Source organism: Dromiciops gliroides, chromosome 6 (genome assembly GCF_019393635.1).
Source record: "Dromiciops gliroides isolate mDroGli1 chromosome 6, mDroGli1.pri, whole genome shotgun sequence".
NCBI lineage: Eukaryota > Metazoa > Chordata > Mammalia > Microbiotheria > Microbiotheriidae > Dromiciops > Dromiciops gliroides.
This window is the reverse complement of record NC_057866.1, coordinates 116,327,385-116,349,473: the sequence shown is the minus strand read 5'-3', so window position 1 is coordinate 116,349,473 and position 22,089 is coordinate 116,327,385. Positions and strand designations below refer to the sequence as shown.

The 22,089-nt window shown below is 36.6% G+C and overlaps 1 protein-coding gene across 3 annotated transcripts in view; it reads left to right on the top strand.

Annotated features, from left to right (window-relative positions):
• The window catches only part of ATP8A1 (ATPase phospholipid transporting 8A1), a 295,356-nt gene that overhangs the window by 100,533 nt on the left and 172,734 nt on the right, over window positions 1–22,089 (top strand). For 2 of the 3 annotated variants that reach the window (XM_043970048.1, XM_043970047.1), the window contains exons 13-15: window positions 496–573; window positions 1,757–1,845; window positions 12,830–12,874. In XM_043970048.1, the coding sequence (XP_043825983.1) occupies window positions 496–573; window positions 1,757–1,845; window positions 12,830–12,874 (212 nt within the window). The remainder of the gene's footprint in view (window positions 1–495; window positions 574–1,756; window positions 1,846–12,829; window positions 12,875–22,089) is intronic. The other variant, XM_043970049.1, reaches the window with a different exon arrangement.

The following is a 22,089-nucleotide window of genomic DNA, read 5'->3' as shown; positions in this document are numbered from 1 at the left end:
GTTTCCTTAGCAGAGATACTGGAGTAGTTTACCATTTCTTTCTCCAGCTCATTTTACTGATGAGGAAACTGAGGCCAAAAGGGTTAAGTGACTTGCCCAGGGTCATACAGTTAGTAAGTGTTTAAGGCCAGATTTGAACTCAAGAAGATGATTCTACCTGCCTTCAAGCCTGGCACTCTGTCCACTATACCACCTGGCTACCTTGTTTTTTCATCCAGGAGTTCCCTATACCAATGAAATCACTGGTTCACCCCTTGCTCCTATCCCCTAGGTAATGTCTGTTTGTCTTTGTCTCTCTTTTTAAAGAGCAGGCAATATCCCCATTACACTCCTGAAGAGCAGGGACTCATTTTTGCCTTGCTTTGTATTCCCAGTTTTTACCTTTGTCACAGGAGCTGGGAGACCTATCACAGGCACTTAATAAATACTAGTTGACTGACTGAAAATACCTGACCTCACTTATGAGTGTACATTCACTTCTTGTTTGATTTTTAGGATCTAGATATGCACTATGAACCAACAGACACTTCTGCTATGGCTCGGACATCCAATCTTAATGAAGAACTTGGCCAGGTAAATTAAATACCTCAGAATATTAGAATGGGACTCAGACTAGTTTCTAGCTAACCCAGGGGATCATAGACAGGTCACTTAAGCTATTTAACATGCACTTGGTTCATGAATGTGTTTTGTGAAATGACTGAGGGAAGGGCATCATTATAGAGGGAGAGTTTTCTAAAGAAATTTGTGCTCTGAGGATAAAATTATTAAGCTGGCATAGGGATTTTACTACTAATATTTATATAGAGAGAACTTATTATTTATAGATAATCCCTCACTGTTAACAACTGTATGACCTTGGGTCATTTAAATTCTCTGGGCCCCAGCATCCTCATCTGTAAAATGTGGGAATTGTACTTAGTAAACTTCTTTAAGTTCCTTCTAGCTCTCAATCTGTGACTCTTTGAATAAGATCCGATGATCTTATGATTGTTAGATTTTTTTTTTTTACGATAAATTGAGTAGTTATTCTAGTGTCGTCTCCCCAGTAGATTGTAAGCTCCTTGAGAGCAGGATTTGTCTTTTGCTTCTTTGTGTCCCTAGTACTTAGCACAGTACCTAAACCATAGTAGACACTTCATAAATGCTTATTGAGTGAGTGGATGCTATTTGAGATCTCATAATGATGATCAATAGGAAGGAATTTCTTAGATCAATAGTCGCTTCCTACTTAGCACTCTAAAAACGTTCTAAGTTTTGTTCAAGACAGTATAAAAGGAAGAACTTTTCCTATACACTATTGCCATTTTCCAACTTTATGTCTAATGACAGAGTTATGTTTGTTTGATGAAATCTATTATTGTTTGACATCACTTCCCTAAGTACTCTACAATCCTAGTTCATTATTTGCTGCCTTGGGAGACCCTGATAAGCACTTTAGTTCTTTATGAACAATAAGCAATACCATTTTTTGACATATTTATGCCATTCATTACTATAAATGGTACAATCTTGAGTGGTTTCCACTGTACATTTATTTTCATTCGGCAGTCATATGTGAAGCTTACTGTAAAGTATATTGACAAATAATTGAGCTACTCTGAGATAAGCAGAAACAAGTCAGTTAAAATCGAGTTGTCAGTGAAAAGCAAAACAGGAAGTAGATTAAATTCTTCTCTTCTTGCTTATCATTTAATGGACAAAGCTGAAAATGACCGTTGGAATTTTAATGTGAATTTTTAAACATTTTTTTTAGGTTAAATACATATTTTCCGACAAAACTGGTACCCTGACTTGCAACGTAATGCAGTTTAAGAAATGTACAATAGCCGGAATTGCTTATGGGTAAGTTGTTTTTCTTTTGTTATTTTATCCCAGTTAAAGAATGAATGTCCCACATAGGTTCAATTTAAATTCTCTGCTTAACTTAGTTTGTTTATTTATTCTTTCAACATCTATTGAAGGTGAATCTTCCTTTAAACTGCTAATATTCTTGATAATAAGCTCACCCAGTATTTTCTTTTCAATTGGAAGTCACTTTAACTTGTCAATCTCCCTTTTCCTTCACAGCTACACTTCCCTTTTTTTTTTTTTTTTTGCAGGGCAATGAGGGTTAAGTGACTTGCCCAGGGTCACACAGCTAGTAAGTGTCAAGTATCTGAAGTCACATTTTAATTCAGGTCCTCCTGAATCTTGGGCAGGTGCTTTATCCACTGCACCACCTAGCTGCCCCCTACACTCCCTTTTTGATCCTAGAATTTTGGCTCTCCCTGGGATCTTCCTGAAGTTATCCTCCACAGGGCTCTCTACTAGGATTTTTCTGAAGACCACACCTAATCCTCTGAAGTAGTAGTGGAATCACAAGTGTATTGACATAAGAGTAGAGTAGAGTAGAGGATAGCTTGCATAGATTATAAACTGCAATTTGAACTGTGGCAGCTTTCAAATTAAAATTATTTTATTGTCCCATTGAGAGGAGTCTCTTCTTAATGTGTTGTCCCTCGTCCTAGTTTGAGGGAGTGAAGCAGTGAATTTATTTAAGATGATATACTTAGAACTGCATGTTGAAAAGTGTTGAAAAGTGTTTGCTTAATAAAAGGATTAGATGGAAACATACTTATCTTTCCTTTGTATTTGAACATTAAACCCCATAAAATGACAACTCTCCGGTATTTATTTTCACACTGCACACACCTGAGGACAGATTTTGGATTTGTAGGCAAAGTTACCTTTTGAAATACTAATCATTGCTTACTTCCCTGAAGATCTAGTTAGCACCCTTACATTACTAAGAGTAAGGTGTGCCTTTAACTTGATAGTGAAATGTGCTTATTGTCAAAAATATTTCAGTGGAGTTATACTTGAAGATAACTGGGCTCTACTATCATTTCAGTGCCCGCCTGGCCCTGCCCCAAATGAATTCAGAATTCAACATTTATATCAACAATAACAGCTAAAGTGCTCCTTTAGGCCCTACATGGGAGAGCTGAGTAAATATAGAGCTTATCTCTAAGAGATAGCCAAATGTCTCCAACATAACTTTACTCCTGTCAGTATATTATTTTGTTATCTCTAACATGGTGAGATTCAATTATGAAACAGTTTATATAGTGTGAGATTTAAAATTGGATATTAGATCATAAATCTCCCCTACTTAACCTTTCCCTTAATTTATCTCCCAAACTAGTAAATGGAAGCAGGTTTTAATTTTCTAGATAGACCTTTTTATTTATATTTATGATAGTCACAAGGTGATGTTGGTTAGAAGGATAGAAAAGTAGAAACACAATACAAATCGTCTTAAGTCTAAGCTTAGTCTATATTCATTATAAAAACTCACCAATCCGAAAAAGACCACCTTTGGAGAGAGAGAGTCTGTGCCGCGCCGTCAGGAGTCCCGCCAAGCAGGCAAAAAGAAAGCTACTCCTACTCCCCCCCAAGCTGTTTTTGGAAGCTTATTTATAGATCTGGAACAGAGGCGGTCCTTACACACTGCTTCAAGGTTATTGGTTGGCATCATCCAAATCCATTGTCTTTGAAGGTGTTCTCAAGTTGAGTTCACAGTCTAGTTTCTGAGAATTACACCTTCTTAAGGGATAACCAGGTATGATCACAATCCAATTAACTTGATACAATCCAATTAACTTGAAGTAGGCTTAATCAGCAGTCAATCACTCTCACTTGATTTAATTAGTCTTGATTAATCTCCAGGTGGGTCTTTGAGTATCTGCTAAATCCCATTATTTTATCACATTCCCCCCTTTGTTTCTTCTAGGAACAGGTGTTCCTTGATGAAACAGTAAAAAATAATTAAGTCTTTGGAAGTCTTTTCTCAGTTCTCTTGTCTTCTTGGAGTGGTAAGATGTCATCAGGAGGAAGCTGGATTCTGGTCTGGAAAGCTGGATTCTTCTTCTTTAACTGAATTGCTGGATTTTTTACTAAACCTTAGCATAGCGTTGTCAATGATCAAATTTAGTACATTCCATTACATTAGAAAGAAATTAAACTATATTATAACTGGAGAATTGCTACTTTAGGTATTAATGAACGTAGCTTACTTGGTCCACCAAAATTATCCCTTTAGGGACATCAAATCCATCCACATACTACTTCAAAATTAACTAAAGAGTATTTTTTTTAAAATTTATTTCTCATGGTATTGGTTTTGATATTTTAACTTTATGCTTGAAAAATTAATAAAATAATTTAATCACAATCAGAAAAATCTTAAATTTGTTAAATAAAAAGGTACTAATTAGCATCATTAGAGAATAACTTACTTTTTACTTGCTATTAATATTTAACAGCTAAGATTTTCTTTTCAAATATTGACTTATCAGGCTTAAATATGAGCTTTATTACAAGGTAAAAATATTTGTATGTATGTATGTCTGTGTGTGTGACTATTTCAAATGGACATAGGCAATTTTTAGAGACAGAATTAGCTAACAGATAATGCTGTCATCTAGGCAAATTGGAGTGGCTACTTTACCAAGTTCTCAGTTCAAAGAGTAGCTCCAACGTATCGTTCTAGCTTTATTTCACATTACTTCCCATTAAAAACTATGTTCCAGGGGCAGCTAGATGGTGCAGTGGATAGAGCACCGACCCTGGATTCAGGAGGACCTGAGTTCAAATCCGACCTCAGACACTTGACACTTACTAGCTGTGTGACCCTGGGCAAGTCACTTAACCCCAATTGCCTCACAAAAAACAACAACAACAAATAAAAAACCCACGTTCCAGCCAAACAGGACTATTAGACATTCTCCAAACTCAATATTTCCATCTTCTGTCTCTGTGCTTTTCATACAAAGTGTCCCTATTGTCTGGAATACGCTCCATACTCATTTCTACATGCCAAAATGCTACTACTTTGAGGCTAACTCCACCATGAAGATTTCCCTGATTGCCTACTAAAACTATTCTCCCCTTCTCCAAATTTGTCCAGAGTCTTTTGTCTACTATATCACTATACCCTGTGTGTGCCTAACATTCCAAATATCGTATTCCTACAATAAACTACAAACTCATTGAGAGTAGAATTTTTTTAAATTGTGTATCCCCAAAACCCAGCACAGTGCCTTGTCATGTAGAAAGCATTTAAGTAACATTGTATTAAATGTAATTGAAATAGGGTTGGAACAATAGGTTCGAGCCAGATTGTAGAAGTTTTTCAGTTTATTCTGGCTTAGCATTTGGTATCTTTTCCTGAAGGCATTGAGCAGAAGAATGCTCAGACAAGTAGATTGGAGAGAGGAGTCCAATCAAGAGACCAAATATAATAATAAGAGCAAGAGGAAGTCAGAGATTTTTTTTTCTTATATGTTTGTGTAGTAATAAATGAGGTCATGAGCCACAAAGAACATACCATTACATAATGGGGAGAGCAGTAATGTGCTGATATAAAAGCTACAGATTACTACACACTGTAAGTCAGCTGCTTTTAAAAAGAATTTTTTAGTAAAGTGAAATGTCTTCATGTGCATGAATTTTATTTTTCCTAATTTCAATAACATTTTGTGATTATGAGGAACTATTAAAATCGTGATGCTTTTTAGTACTTAAGTTTAAGATTTCAAGGCATGCCCTCTACAGAGTGATTAATTCTTCTTTGGTGCTGTCCTCACTCTTTGAGTAATTGCCACCAAGTAAATTGAGGTCCTATTTCTGAGTGCGTAGGCTCATTCTTCTTCAAGTCAAAATAATTGAGATGTATTTTGCAAATGACCTACTTGCTAATGTATTTTCCACAAAAATGAAATTACTAACAGCACATACTTAATTGTTCTATAATTTTTTTCTCATAACTGTGATATGCAAATTAAAGGTTAAAATAATACAATCCCATTTAGTACATACATACTTTTGTCGCTAAACTCAAATATTATTAAGCATGTTTCTAAATATTGACTTTTTCCTCAATTTGAAGACTTCTCTAGGATTTCTTCATAGCTCCTGGCCACTTTCCATCTGTGACAGTTATATCTGCATAACAGGAGAATCATGTTCACACATTATGTTGTCTCTGAGCAGTCCTGGCATTGGTTAGTTTGCCTAGAATTGGCTGCAATTAATTTCTATCAGCAAAGGCTACATCTCACCAGTGGCTCTGAGCTTTTAGAGGACAGTCTTTAACACTAACTGAGTCTGAATCCACATAGTGTAGAATCCAAAATCTTTGTTCTTAAAGTATGGTTTCTATTGCCATCTGAATTCTGCTAATCTCTTGAAATTATACTTAAAGTGAACCAACCAAGAATGTCTATTACATGCCTGCTATATATTCTGGGCTAGATGCTGTATGGAATACAAAGAAGCCAAGTGCTTCATAGAATTGATAGTCTAGTTAAGAAGATAAGACACATTCGTGTGAAAAGTCAGCACTAAGACAAAAATATAAAATCTCAGAAGACAGTACTAAAGGATTGTCAAAGGAATGATGCAGTTAAGTACTTATTTGATGATTAGGTGGGACTAGATTTGTCTGACAAGGCTTCCTGAAGAAGTTGGACTTTGAATTTTGTGTAGTATTTAGATATAGAGGAAAGAGGAAGGAAATTTAGATAGATGGTACAGGTGGGAAAAGGAATAACATGAGCAAAGAGAGAGAGTTGGGAAAGAACAGACCAGACAATACAGTCATAAACAGTAATATCACAGAAGAAGACTGCATGATAAGCATGGACTGGGCCTTGAATGCCAGGTTTAGGAGTTGGAATTTCATTCAAATGGTCTGCCAGTAAAGATTTTTGAGCAAGAGAATGAAATGATTAGATCAGTGACTTAGGACAATTAATTTGACAGTTTTGCGTATTTTAGCTTTGAGGAAAAAGAGAAATTTGAGGCAGAGAATGTAGTTAAAGATCATTCTGGCATCCCAGGCATGAGGTGGTAAGGGGCTGACTTAGGGTTGTGGTAATGAAAAAGAGAAGGAAGATCAGCAGAATTTGTAGACGATATGAGTACTGAGGGAACAAAGAGGAATTTTAAACTGATAGAGCTTTTGCCTGAGAACTAAGACTGGGAGAATGGTGGTACCATTACCAATGATTGGGAAGTTAAGAGCACATGATAAACTTGATTTTGGACATGTTGAATTTGAAGTGATGGTGGGATTTCTAAATGGAAATTTTTAGTAACAGTTGGAGATGGAGAGTTGGAGAGTGAGGTCAGAGTGACATAATGGAAAGTATCTGAAACCAGAAGAACATACAAAGTTCTTAAAAGAAAGATTGTAGAAGGGAAAGAGCAGCTAGAAACCCTAAGGGTGACTCTTTTGACCTCCTGGACAGAAGGAAGAAGAGACCTTAGAAAAGGAGATGGAGAAATAAATATTTAGAGAATTTAGAAGAGATCAAGGGCAGTGTAGCATTATGCAAACCAAAGAGAGACAAACTGAGGAGGGAAGCTGCTCACAGAATCACAGAGCTTGAAGTGACTTCATGAACCCTGTACTCCAGCCCAGATGGGAACAACAATCCCTGCTACAACATACTTGACAAGTAGTAGTAACAAGTAGCCTTGGCATCATTGTGTCCCATGAGAAGTAATCTACTACCTTTTAGGACATCCCACTTTGGGATGGCCATGACTGTGAGGATGATTTCCCAAATTTTAGCCTTTTCCAACATAAAACCTGACATTTACTTCTTTCAATGTCCATCCATCGCTTTGACTTCTGTTCTCTAGGAGCAAACAAATCAAATCTAGTTGGTTCTTTTGCATGATTGTCTTTTGGGGGGGCGGGAGCAATGAGGATTAAGTGATTTGCCCAAGGTCACACAGCTAGTGTGAAGTATCTAAGGCTGGATTTGAACTCAGGTCCTCCTGAATCCAGGGCCTGTGCTTTATCCACTGCACCACCTAGCTGCCCCCACATGATTGTCTTCTAGGTACTTGGGCATAACTTGCCTGCCCATTCTAAGCCTTCCTTTCTCTGGATTAAATATTCCTAGCTCCTCCAACCAGTCCTTGTCAGTGACCTTCCTAAAATATATAAAGAATTAAACTTAATACTCCAGCTTTGTCTAATGGCAGGATTAGCATTGTGCCTTGCTCCTAGAAAGCGTATAACGCCAGTTGAATTTAACTGACTCTGACTCTCCTTGGCCTGCATAATATGGCCGGCTTATTTTTTGACTGCCATATTTAATTACATACACATTGTGTTTGCAGACCACTAAACTTCTGATATCTTCAGATGAACTGACCTTCATCCAAAGCCCCTCTAGTCATAGACTTGAAAAACAGGTAGATGTAAGACTATATTTGTTCTCGTGAAATCTAGTATTTTAAAATTTGGCCCAATGTTCTGCTCTGTGAAGATCTTTTTTGGATCCTGACTGTGGCACTCGGTATGTTAGCCATCTTTCCCAGCTTTATGACATCTGCAAATTTCATGAAGGTGCCCTATATAGATTCACCCAGATCATTGATGAAAATATTAAATGGAACAGGGCCCAGCACAAATCTCTGGAAATACTCCATTAGACATTCACTTCCAAACTGACACTGAATAATTAATGACCACTCTTTGGGTCTGAAAGCACCTATCATCTAACCCACATCTATACATCTTCTCCTCAAGACTAACATGAATGACTTTTTTCAAATCCTTGGGTAAAACTACGGTAAATACCATCTACCAATGTCCCCTGGTCTACAATTATTGAAAAGAAAATGAATTTAACCTTCTGTGACCTCTTCTTGATAAAGCCATATTGGTTCTTTGTGATCACTACTTTCTATTTTAAATGTTTTCTAATTATCTCTTTAATAATACATCCTAGGATTTTACCTGATAACAAGGGGGAGGGAAGTAGCATTTAAGTGGCTTCTAAGTGCCAGGAACTTTATAAAGATATTATCTTATTTGATCTTTAAAACAACCCTGGGAGGTAGGTATTATTGTTACCCCCATTTTACACTTGAGGAAACTGAGGCAGACAGTTTAAGTGACTTGCTGTGGGTCACAAAGCCAGTAAGAGATATAGGCTAGGGGCAGCTAGATGGTGCAGTGGATAGAGCACCGGCCCTGGAGTCAGGAGTACCTGAGTTCAAATCCGGCCTCAGACACTTAATACTTACTAGCTGTGTGACCCTAGGCAAGTCACTTAACCCCAATTGCCTCACTAAAAAAAAAAAAAAAAAAAAAAAAAGAGATATAGGCTAGACTTGAACTCATGTCTTCCTAACTCCAGGTCCAGCTCTCTAACCATTGTGCTACACTGTGGCACAATAATGGAAAGTGAAGTCAAGCTCATTGGCCCATTTTTTTAAAAAATAGAAACATTTCTCTTTCTGAGTCCTTCAATATCTTTCCCGTTCTCCAAAGGAGAATCTCCCAGGAATCAATGACACTTACTTAGACACTTAAACATCTGCCATTTTTGTTTGTTTTGTTTTGGGGTTTTTTGGGTTTTTTTTGGTATCCTTAGATTATATTCATTAATGCTTGATAACTGAGCTTCATGAGGGCAATTAGCTGTTTAATTCTATAGTTACCTTGGGTTTCATTTCCCTAGAAGCCATTTTTGTTCTCTCCAGTGCAAAGATTGTTCTTCTTGGGGGGCGGGGAATTGAGCTAAAATAAAACTTGAGGAGCCATCTTCTATCCATTGTCTGTTATGGTTTCGTCCCATCTTCCCCAAGTAGCAGTCGCCCTTTGAACCTTGTTGCCAATTTAGCCTTTCTCAAAATAAAACCACACTTTTTAGACCTTAGATTTTCTTTCCAGTCTTAGCTCATTTTGAGTGTTAGTGCTTCTGACACTATCCTTACAGAGCCCTGCCATGGTTTTCTTTTTTTTCCCCTTCCTTAAAAAAAAAAATTGTCTCTTTATCTACCCTCCTTCCATATTCTGTGTCTATGTCTGCAAAGTCTCAACTGTTTTATGAGTTCCCTATATATCTCCATCAGTCCCTTTAGACAACATTCCCATTCCCTTTTCATTAGAACCACTTCTTTTTGTGCTTTCAAAGTTTTCCTCTCCTCTCCTCCTCTCACACTTCCTTTCTCTCTCCATTCCCATCTCTCCCCCTGTCCTCTGCTCTTCTCTGCTTCCCTTAACCCTCCCCTCCTCTCTCCTCAGCTAGAAGAACAGCAGCCACTCATGGACCTGATTGGCACAGAAAGGTTTAATATACTCTCCTTTTCCAACCATGCCTATTTCCCCACTATTTTGGCAGACGAGTGACCCTCTGCTCTGAGCGTCACTATATTAGTTATTAGCAGAAACCCTAAAGATTTTATCCCTATGACTGCTTAGAATTTCCAAACTTGTGATTCACCAGCCCCAGTCTTCCCTCATGGCAGGGAGTACAGGAGTGCACTACCATGCCTGGCCAGAATTTTATTCCTAAAAGTATCCCATCCATTCTTTTACTCTCAACCCTGGTAGCTGACTTTTGGGGAATTTTAGGTCATGACATTCTTTTCGCCTGTTGGCATTTGTACTCCTAAATCCTAGGTTGCATGTCAGACTCTGCCTAGCCTTCCTTTCCTTTTCTTTTTTGTTTGTTTGTTTTTTTGTTTGTTTGTTTGTTTTTGCTGGGCAATGAGGGTTAAGTAACTTGCCCAGGGTCACACAGCTAGTAAGTGTCAAGTGTCTGAGGCCGGATTTGAACTCAGATACTCCTTAATCCAGGGCCGGTGCTTTATCCACTGCGCCACCTAGCTGCCCCCCCTTTCCTTTTCAATCATGAATTCTGAGGTGAAGTTGTTGTCTCCCCTCACAGATCCCATCATTTCCATCCCAGCATTCTGTTTCTCTATCTAGATTTGGCAAAAAGGAAAAAAAATAAGTTTTTTGTGCCTGTTAATCTGGATTTGTTGACCCAAGTATAGGAGCGGCCTGTCTGCCAAGAATGGAAGAAGTAACATCAAGATTGGGAGAGTGTGGAACTATGCCTTTTGAACAAAATGAGAGTTTATTGAAAATGTGCTCACCTCGGGGCAGCTAGGTGGTGCAGTGGATAAATCACTGGCCTTGGATTCAGGAGGACCTAAGTTCAAATTTGACCTTAGACACTTGACACTTACTAACTGTGTGACCCTGGGCAAGTCACTTAACCCTCATTGTCCTGCCCAAGGGGAAAAAAAAAAGGAAGGAAAGCATGCTGGGCAAATAGAAAATGATTGGATAAAAAAGAAAAAGAAAAGAAGTCATAGACCACCAAGCATCAGTAAAGATCCATTTAAATCTAGCTAGGATGAATTTGTAGTGAACTAGGTAAGCACGGCTTTATAACTTATTTTTAGATTTAGTAGCATCAATAGAGAAAGTAAATAGAAAGGGATAATTCAGGGTCTTGGATCGGTATAGCAAGAGGATAATGAAACAAGTGAGCAGAGGGCATTTGTGAGAATAGTATTAAAATGACAATATTCAGGTAATGTGCTAATAGACTCCAAATATGGCAGGGTACAGTGATGAGAGCTCATTAAGTGTGTATCAAGGAGAGGAAAGGTAAGATGATCATGGAAGAGGAAGAGGAGAACGCTAATTTAGGAGTTTGGGGAGATGAAGATGTGATAAGGAGCTTCTATGAGGCTAATATGGGGGCAAGGTAAAGAGTTATAGGATTTAAACATCCAAGAAATGCTGGAGTCTTTAAGGTAGATTTGGCTAAATGGAAAGGAAGAAAATTACCCAGGCATTAAAGGTATAAAAGGTAGAACTGCATCCTAGCCATCAGCTTCTTAAAGAACCGAATCTCTTTCCTCCAGAATCATTTAATATATCATTAAAGAAAATTGAATGATTGAATAATATTTTGAGTCAGCATGTTTGCCTTTGTTTTCTTCAGGTTGTCTTAAACTTTTATTCCTAAAAAGTGATTGATGTGTGTGTGTGTGTGTGTGTGTGTGTGTGTGTGTGTGTGTGTGTGTATTTTAATTCTGTGGCACCTCCCCACTACTCATTGGGTGAAAAATATTGAGTCATGTTTAATCCCAGAAACTGAAATTAAATTTTTTGATGTTACAGAGACTATTTTTGTCTTCATGCTGTATACTTAGGAAGTGCTCTTGTGTTCAAAAGTAAATATTTGTTGAGGAAATTAGTCAAATATTTAACTTTTATTGTACCAGGCTTCACTAGTACATGTTATGTATGAGAGTAATTGAGGTACTTTGAACACATTAAGTACTTGAGGCTAAAGGTTTTTATGCAGTAAATTACTGCTACAGTGGAAATATTTTGACTAGTAATCTGGTTTAAAATGGTAATTTTATGATAAAATAGAACTGTGTTAATATCTTTCCTTTATGCAAGAAATGAGTAGTTAATTCATCACATACATATCACCCTAGGGTCTTGAAAGTACCTCCTCAAATAAGAATAAGGAAATTTGCAATCTGACAAAATGCCCCATAGTAATACTTGTTTATGCCTCACTAATGAACCATTGCTTTATCTTGGCTTCATTATTCATGATTACTTTGTCAATTACTTTAGCCACCAACAAACTTAGAAGTCCAACTATTTAACATCTGTCCATATAAATTTGTTTGACTTTAGGTGTGTGTGTATGTCTGTGTGGAGGAGATGTCTTATCAAAAATTACTTATATTTTAAATATCAGTGAACTTTTCGGCTGTCAAAGATTATGCCATAGTAATCCTGCACGTTTAAGACTCCACCATTAGTTATTATATATCTACTTGTTATTATTAACAGCCATTCTTTTGAAATTTACTAAAAATTTTCTTCCTTAACTTTAATAATCATCTTTCAGTACTTCTATTCATGCTTTCCTTTTTTTTTTTTAACCTTTCTGTGATTATTTCCCCTCTTTTTCTATTCTTCCTTTTGCTCTCTATGAAGCCATTTTCCTGAGCCTGAGGATTATGGGTACTCTGCTGAAGATTGGTAAGCCCCAAAAACTTTCAGTCTTTATTTCTTCAAAATGTTTGCATGCTATCATTTTATTACCACATTTCTTTCTCCTTCTCTCTCCCCCTTTTTAATTTTTTTTTTTACTAAAGCCTGATAGTAGATAGATTGTAATTCTGTGAGGTAGATTTTCCTCAGAATACATTGGATATTTACTATAATATGTGGTCATTGTTTCTGGTTACAATTTTTAGTCATTTTACAGATTTAAGTGTGGAATCTCTGAAGAAAGACATTACATTGCTCACAAATAGAAAAATCTTATGTCCGTAATAAATGCATCTGGGAGGGAATTTAGAAATATAGAATTTCAAATTTCCCTTTCTTTTTATTTAACTTTTTAACCTTATTTAGCTTTTATTTTATTTTTAGTTTTATTTAGCTTTATAACCTTAACATCAGAACCCTTCAAGATGTCTAATAAACTCATCTCTGCCACTTTCTACCACCACTATCATAGTATGCAATCCAGAAAAACATGACTTCTAGAATAAAACACTTCCCTCTCCACCCACCTCCCAATATCATTCAAGTCCACCACTCACCACTGCCATCAACCATTTCTGCATGCTTTTCACACCATAATCATCATAAATACCTTTAACATGATAATCATGAATGATTAGAAAAAGCTTAGAATCTGCTGAGTTTCTATAAATCTAGTGAAATTTATATTTTAAAAATGGAAACTAATATAGTAGGTTAAACAAACGGTTCCACATTACTCTTTGTGATATTTACCCCCCCCACCCCCAAAAAAGAATAAGTTGGGGGGGGGATTGAGGTGAGTATTGAATTTTTAGGTTTTACATGAATGCCTATAATTTTCCAAAGCATTTTCTCCTACTACCTTCTAACTTAAATTCTTAAATTGATTTTTAACTTGTTTTAATATGAACTAACTGCTATTGTGGGTTACATGTAAAATTGGAGTAGCAAAGTGCCTTGAACATCCATAGAAAGGAATACAATGTGTGTGAGACTACAATAAATGACACGTTTCTGATATCAGGCTGTGAATAGATCTTTAAATGTTGATCACATAAATGCCAAAATCCAACAAAAAGATATTTACCTCTGGTAAAATGAAGCTAAAGTGAACCTACAAGTACCTAGTGATAATTACAGTGATAGCTATAGTTCATGTGTCAGCTAAATATTCAGCATGTTCAAGTTCATTGCTGCCAGTTTCCTAAATGTTGACACCTACATCCATAGTGACTCGTTCTTGTTATTTTTAAAACTTTCTGGAGTATCTTAGCATTTGTAGATGACTCAAATATAATGATACTTAAATCTATGGATCATTGTTTGCACATTGTACTTGGGAGACTCCAATGAAAACTTTGTTCCACTTCTAGGTTTCCTGTACTAATTTTTAAAAACTATCATTGTCTTCCTAATAATAATTAGTATAATTGCAGCTAACGTTTTTATAGGGCTTAATATTTGCAAAGGTCTCTCCAAAATCTTATTTGATACTCACAACAATCCTGTAAGGTAGGTGCTATCCTTATGCCTACAATAGTGATATAATCGAGTTGCTACTAATCAGTTTTATAAATGCTTGCTTAATTGATAAAAATGTCTATACGTGTTTAGTTATTCCTAATAAAGGTCAAAGTAGCTAAGTGGCACAATTGAGAGAGTGCTGAATCTGGAGTCGGAAAGGCCTGACTTCAAATATGGCCACAGGCAGTTACTAGCTGTGCAACTCTGGACAAGTCATTTAACCTCTGTCTGTCTTGGTTTCTTCATCAGCAAAATGGGGAAAAATAATAGCACCTACCTCCCAGGCTTGTTGTGTGAAGCAAATGAGATAATATTTGTAAAGTTCTTTGCAAACCTTAGAGTTCTATATAAATGTTACTTGTTCAGTGTCATCATCATCAGACATTCTTAGCCTGAGTACTGAATAACATCATCAGGTTAATATTAGAATTGCTTAGATCACTTAAAATATTTGCTCACTTACTTTCACATCATCTGGCAATAGTTTGAAAAATAATGTGTTGTTTAGTTTAGCCCACAATTTGTTCTTTTCCATACTCCTAAAATAAACTTTGTGAAAACTTTTAGACTTTTTAGACTTAGACTTTTCTATTTTAAAAAGTATCAGTAATTCCTAATGGTCATTATTTCCCCTTAAATAATTACATATATTCCACTGGACTGAAAGTAAACATGAATTTATTAGTAACAGGCATAAAGTGTACTATATATGATAGACATTAAACACCAGTAGACCTTTTGCCATCTTTATATTGCTATTAACATAATTTTAAATTCTCAGAATTACAGACATACAGAATCTCAGCGTTGGAAGGGACCTCAGTGACTCACACTTGACCAGGAACCTCCTCTTTATTATAGCATCCCCAAAGACTGGTCATCAAGGCTTTGAATGACTCTTTTTCTAGCCTGCTTCCTCCTGAGGTGACCTGTTGGGATTTTTAATATCTCTGATTGTGAAGAAAACTTTAATTTCACTCTTCTCATTCTACTGTTGCTGTTGGGTCTACCTTCAGAGGCCAAACAAAATTATTCCAAACCTGTTTCTACAACAGCCCTTCAGATGTTTGAAAACTGATATCACGTCCTCTTCACACCCCCTGCCAACCCCCTAACACCAGGTCTTTCTGTTTTCCAAGCCAGACATACCTAGTTTGCCATCTAGATCACTCTCCTCTGGATATTCTCCTATTTATTAGTGGCCTTCCTAAAATGTGGTACCTCAAACTGAGCGTTGTGCTGATGAGAGCAGACTACAGTAGAACCGTTACCTCTCTTGTTTTAGGTACTATTCCTCGTTAAACACAGCCTCAGCTGGCATTGTCTTTTTTGGGGGGGCGGGGAGGTATCATGTTACTTTGCCAACTTAGAGTTACCTTGTAGTCTACTAAGACTCCCAGATCATTTTAATAGGAACTGTTTTCTAGCTGCGTCTCTCTTCCTGCACTTTCTGATTTTTTTTTTAACCCAAGTTCAGAACCGTAAATTTGTCCCTATTAAATTTCATTTTATTTCATTAACCCCCAGCCTTCCTTTTGGATTCTCTTAACTCTTGTCACTCATCCCCTTCCAATGTCAGGTCATTGAATACTGCCTTTTCCCCTTCAATCCTTTGAAATATTTCCCCCCCCCCAAAATCTAGGGCCCATTTTAGTCTATTTCCAGTTTTCTTTTCCTTTTCTTTCCCAACATCTTTGATAGAGTGATTGCTTGATGCCAAGCTTCTTTCACTTCTAACTTCATCCACCAGTTTCTCCTTGTTGGGCAGAATAATAGTCCTTTTGCTCTTTCCTTTTCCTTCTGAAAGGCAAAATTGTCATTAAGGCTAGTTACAGTTATATCAGTGATTAATCTGATGTTTTGCTTTTTGCTGAAAGAGGACTCCAGAGGTGTCCAGATCATTGAGGACTCTCATTACCCAGTATATCATCCTGTTTGATGTTACACAAAATCTTTACCCAGTTCCTCCTTATAACCAAATGGTCTGTTCATCATCTCAGTGCTCTCTATCATGTTTTCCCATTCAGATCCTGAATTTTTTTCATAGTAAGATGTTTTCTAAATATACCAAGCTACTCCACTTCCCCCTTTGTCTAGTCTTCTGCTTTTGCAAATGATATGACCTTATAGAGCCATATTCTAGAAATATATTCTATTCCCCCAAGTTTCAGTAATGCTTTCAAGGTCACATTATCCCTCTTGCAATTTGGATCTCAAATTCACCAGATGCTTTGTGCATTTGTGCATTAAACATATGAGACCATCGACTCTCTTCTTGAATAATGTCTCCCGTGAATTACTTGTGCTATCTTCTGCCCAACCTCTGCCTTTGTTATACCTGCCCTCTCTGTGAAATCATGCCTATCATCTTTCTGGGCACTTTTCTCCTTGCCCTTCCCCTTCTAACCTAAAGCTCTCTTGATTAGTTATTTTCTCTTCTCTCTATTTTTCGGGATAATGGTGATAAAAACTGAATTCATGACAAGATCAAGACAAAACCCCATGTCAATTTACAAATATCATATGTACATACCAATTAAAGAGGCAGTGTGGTTCAGTGATAAATAGTCAGCTTCAAAACTTTGATACATGCTGACTGTGACCCCAGGCAGGTCATTTAACCTCCCAATGCCCCGGGAAGCTCTTTAAGACTGTGAAGTTGCAGAGGAGGAGCCAGCTTGCAATACTTTGAAATTACAGTTTTAGTCCTTATCCCTTTGCTCATATGTTACTGCTGTAAACTTTTAGTTTCTCAAAACTCACTTCTAATGGCCAAGGTCATAAGTTTGATTCTTGTTGAGCCCAGTTAACTTAGGTCAATTCTGTGGCCACAGATAGTCTCCTTGAACTCGGTCAGTCTTTCTGCAGATTTCTCCATTTGGTTCCAATACAGATGAATATTTGTGGCTGCTGATGACTCAGTGCAAAGCCATCAATATCTTTTGAGAACACAGCTCTTAAGTGCATGTTCTTTTAATAATGATTCAGTAGGGAATCCTACCTATAGAGAGGCCAGTATTTCCTGAACATAAATAATCCATATTAGATATATGCAATTGACATAAACCAGTATATTCCAGGAGATTTTCCAAATGTGAAGTTAAAATTCAGATATGCTACAGTAGAATATGTGTAGGTAATTGATACCTAAATTGTTACTAGAAATAAGTGGTAACCATTTCAAATATTACCATGATTCTCCTATCCTTTGCATTTATTACATTGAATATAGTTACAACAAAATTGGCTATTATGAAAGCATTTTGATGCTGATGTGTATGACCAATGACTCAGTTATACTGGGGCTTTAAACAGACAAACAAGTAAATATAGATAGACACACGTATATGTATCTATATACACATGTATGTGTATATGTGTGCACATATGTATATATATGTATACATACATATATATCTCTCAGTGAAAAACACGTACTTTTATTGCCCTCTTTTCCCATCCCTCAGTTATATTGCTAAAGTTTTCTAGATAATGGCTTTCAAAGTATATTGTTCCACAAAGTTTCACAAGTTGATCTGTAGACTTTTTCTCTTGTGGTGTTGATACTTATGAACTTACTATGTTCATGCTTTTTTCACATTTTATTATAATAATGGTATTTCTAAGTCCATAACCAATAATTGAATGTTACACTGATCTTTTGATATAATTAATTACAGGGAAAAGCATGTATAAGGGGGGAGGATTGTTACGAATGAAGAATTTACTTCAGATGTTTAATTTTTTAAAAAAAATTAGACTAGCTCATTGATATTTGCATTAATTCTGGTGAGATTTGGGTATGTCTATTATTTATAGTGGCAAATGGTAGATTAGTAGGCCATGCATGGCATCTTTTATCACGCTAAAGAGGATCTGTAGACCAAAAAAGTTTCAGAACTTTAGGTATATATTAAGTTTTAAAAGTAGATGTCCTGTTTTAAAATTATATCAACTCCTGGTAAAGGAAACAGCGCGAGGAAATGACTATGCTAGGTACCTTTTGGGAGAAATGATTAGTTCTTAGGTTTGTTTACCATTGTGCACAGGATCTGCATGGCACTTGTCGGACCCCTAGTGGTCATCGTAATAGCAAGCATGGTTAGCCTTGATTAAGCTTTTTTCTTGTTTTTCATGTTTTAGGATCCTATCAGCTTCTGGATTTGGCAATATTAACATTTTTATCTTACTATTTTTTTTTGGAAATTTAGGATTCTTTTTATTTCTGGTTATAAGTAAGACTTCCCTCCTGAATTTCCATGTTGTCACACTTATACGACCTACTTTGGCTTCATAGAAATCCATCATGAAAAATTAAATAATTAAGGAATGTAGCCTTCCAGATTGCTTTGAGTCTTTGGGGGCTAGTTATTTAGTCTCTGTGCACTTTTAGGAGTATCACAATAAGAGCACAACACTTTAGTTGTATTTCTCATGAACATGAGAATTTTTTAAATTTTTTAGCTGATTCCATTCTATAGAAATGCCACTTTTTCATCTGACTACATATAGTAGCTCGGATCCCTAGGCAATCTGTTTTCATATATATGACATACAACTATGAAAAACTGAGAGTGGGTTTTTAACAACCATATTAGAAATCATAAATACAAATGATTGTTATTCTTCAAAAAATCCACCTTGAGAAGTTGAGGCACTTATTCCAAAGGGGCTGTATTTACTCAAAACCTGTTCAGAACCTTCTTTGAGGATTACCTTAAGAGACATCTTTGGAGCTACATGAGAATACCTGTCCCATACTTACATAGTTATAACTTCTTTTTGGCCAAAACCAGTATTGGTTAGTGAGATCATCTAATTTATATGCTAGTCTTGGCTCCAAGTGCCTTTAGCTAATAAAAAGAAATAAATAGGGGCAGCTAGGTGGCGCAGTGCATAGAGCACCGGCCCTGGAGTCAGGAGTACCTGAGTTCAAATCCGGCCTCAGACACTTAACACTTAGTAGCTGTGTGACCCTGGGCAAGTCACTTAACCCCAATTGCCTCACTAAAAATAAATAAATAAACAAACAAACAAACAAACAAATAAATAAATAAATAATCATCGTAGGACAAAGATTTGCCAACATAGATTTTCAAGAGGACATACTTCAGGTTCTTTACTTTTAAAGCTATGATGCACCTATAAGATCTAATATATTGGGTTTTAAACTGTCATTATGTATAGCTATCCCTTATTTACATAAATGCATACATATATATTTATATTTCATGTAGCTGACGTAGATGATATACCCTCAAACACTGATGTTCTGTAATGTTGCAAAAAATAGGGATAAGAACCCGACCTCTGTGATTCCATGGATGTGGAACATTCCCTTCATTATTAAGCAAGTGAAAGTATTACCTAATGTACTGCTTTTTGTTTTTTGTTTTGTTTTGTTTTGTTTTTGCTGGGCAATGAGGGTTAAGTGACTTGCCCAGGGTCACACAGCTAGTAAGTGTCAAGTATCTGAAGCTAGATTTGAACTCAAGTACTCCTGAATCCAGGGCCGGTGCTTTATCCACTGCGCCACCTAGCTGCCCCCTAATGTACTGCTTTTTAAAGTAAAGGATAGGGGACAGCTAGATGGCGCAGTGGATAGAGCACCGGCCCTGGATTCAGGAGTACCTGAGTTCAAATGCGGCCTCAGACACTTAACACTTACTAGCTGTGTGACCCTAGGCAAGTCACTTAACCCCAATTGCCTCACTTAAAAAAAAAAAGTGTTAAAGTAAAGGATACTGCTTTATAAAGTAGTGTATGAATAGCAGATACACATAGGGATAGAGACTAGATCTGTGAATTCCTTTGTATAGGGAACTCCCAGATGAGGAAATTCACTCTGTCGATGCAGGTTGGCACCTTCTCTGCAACTTCTAGTCATAGAGAGTTGCCCAGAGAACTTTGAGGTTAATTGACTTTCCCAGTGCCACCCAGCCAGTAGATATCAGAGTGAGACTTGAACCTAGGCCTTCCTGGGTTGAAGACCACCTCTCGATCCACAGTGGGAAATTGTTATGTTGTTGTATAAGGAATAAGCGTGCTTAGCAGTGCTGAGTAGTCATAGCTTCTTAGTAAATATGTATTCACTCATCAGGCATTAAGACTTTATTAAGTTCTTATTATGTGTCAGGCACTGTGTTTATTGGGCGACATACAAAGGAAAAATTAAAGTCAATTCCTTCAAGGAACTTACACTCTATAGCAGGTGATAAATTAACTTATATTAACAAATTAAGTTTGAATTGAAATGCAGTGTTTACCAGAAATAAATAGGAACCATTTATACTATACTCAAGCACTCTTGTTCCTAATAATACAACATAGAATATAACTGACCATCTGTCAGAAACAAAAAATATATGTTTTATTAAAATGTACTAGATTTTGGTGACTTGTTAAAAATCATCTCCCACTTGTTATGGAAGAGGGATTAGGACTTACTTTTTGACCCCAGAGAGTAGATAGGTACTATGGACGAAAGGTTCAGAGTGGTGGCTCTAGACTAAGTGTAAAGAAAAACTTGTTAAGGTTTGTAGCTATGCAAGAGTGGAGCGAGCTGCTTTGGATAGTATAATGGGGCCCTTCTCATTTGCAATCTTCAAAAGCCAGATGAGCACTTGGCAGGCATGTTGTAGACAGTATTAGATGTTCATGTATAGCATTGTACTGGATTGGCTGTACAGATATTGGATTAACAGAAGCCACCTCTGAGATCCTTTTCCAACTCTGATATCTTGTTTTAATTTTTATGTTAAGTGGTAGTTTTTGTTCCAATTACCATCTAGACTTTTATTGCCCCAAGGAATCTGTTCATACTGGAATAAAATGTTAGCCACCATATATTATAATATCTGAATCCATCTAGCAATTTCTGATATGAAAAATTTTGTGCTCTAAAATATCTTTATAAAAATTATGGGATGCCAGCTTGATATTGAACTGGGAATTGTATTTCACAGTTCAGCTGTAATCTTACCACACTCTCTTTGTCACCACAAGAAAGAACCACTGTTCTCTTGGTGATTCTTTTTTTTTGGGGGGGGGCAATATGGGTTAAGTGACTTGCCCAATGTCACACAGCTAGTGTCAAGTGTCTGAGGCCGGATTTGAACTCAGGTGCTCCAGAATCCAGGGCTGGCGCTTTATCCACTGCGCCACCTAGCGGCCCCTTCTGGTGATTCTTTATGACTGGTAACCTATGTGACTGCAATCTGACAAACTTACCTCAGAATTAGAATTTCATATAATCTAAAGACAATGGAAAGATGTAGTCTACTATTACCTATTGTCTGTTATTGGAAGGTTGTATCATCTGGTCAATGCCAGCTTGTATGGGGGAAATAGTGGTATAGATGTTAGTGTGACTTTATATGACCAGAAAAAGATGGGTGCAATAGGAGACAGCTAGAATGGTAAAACGATATGCCAAACATTCATAAAGAATAAGAATAAACTATAAAATATCAGATGGATTCATCATCAATTTAGAGGAATAAAAAAAAAACATGTAAAATCAGGTAGGACAAGATAGTATGGAGTTGTTATCTGCATATGTGGAGGAATTACTAACATTCATAAAATAATGTGTATTTTTTAAGGTTTCAAAATATCCAAGGTTTAACTAGGATAAAGGCATGTCTAAAAAAAAATTTTTTCAGTACATCAGCAATTCT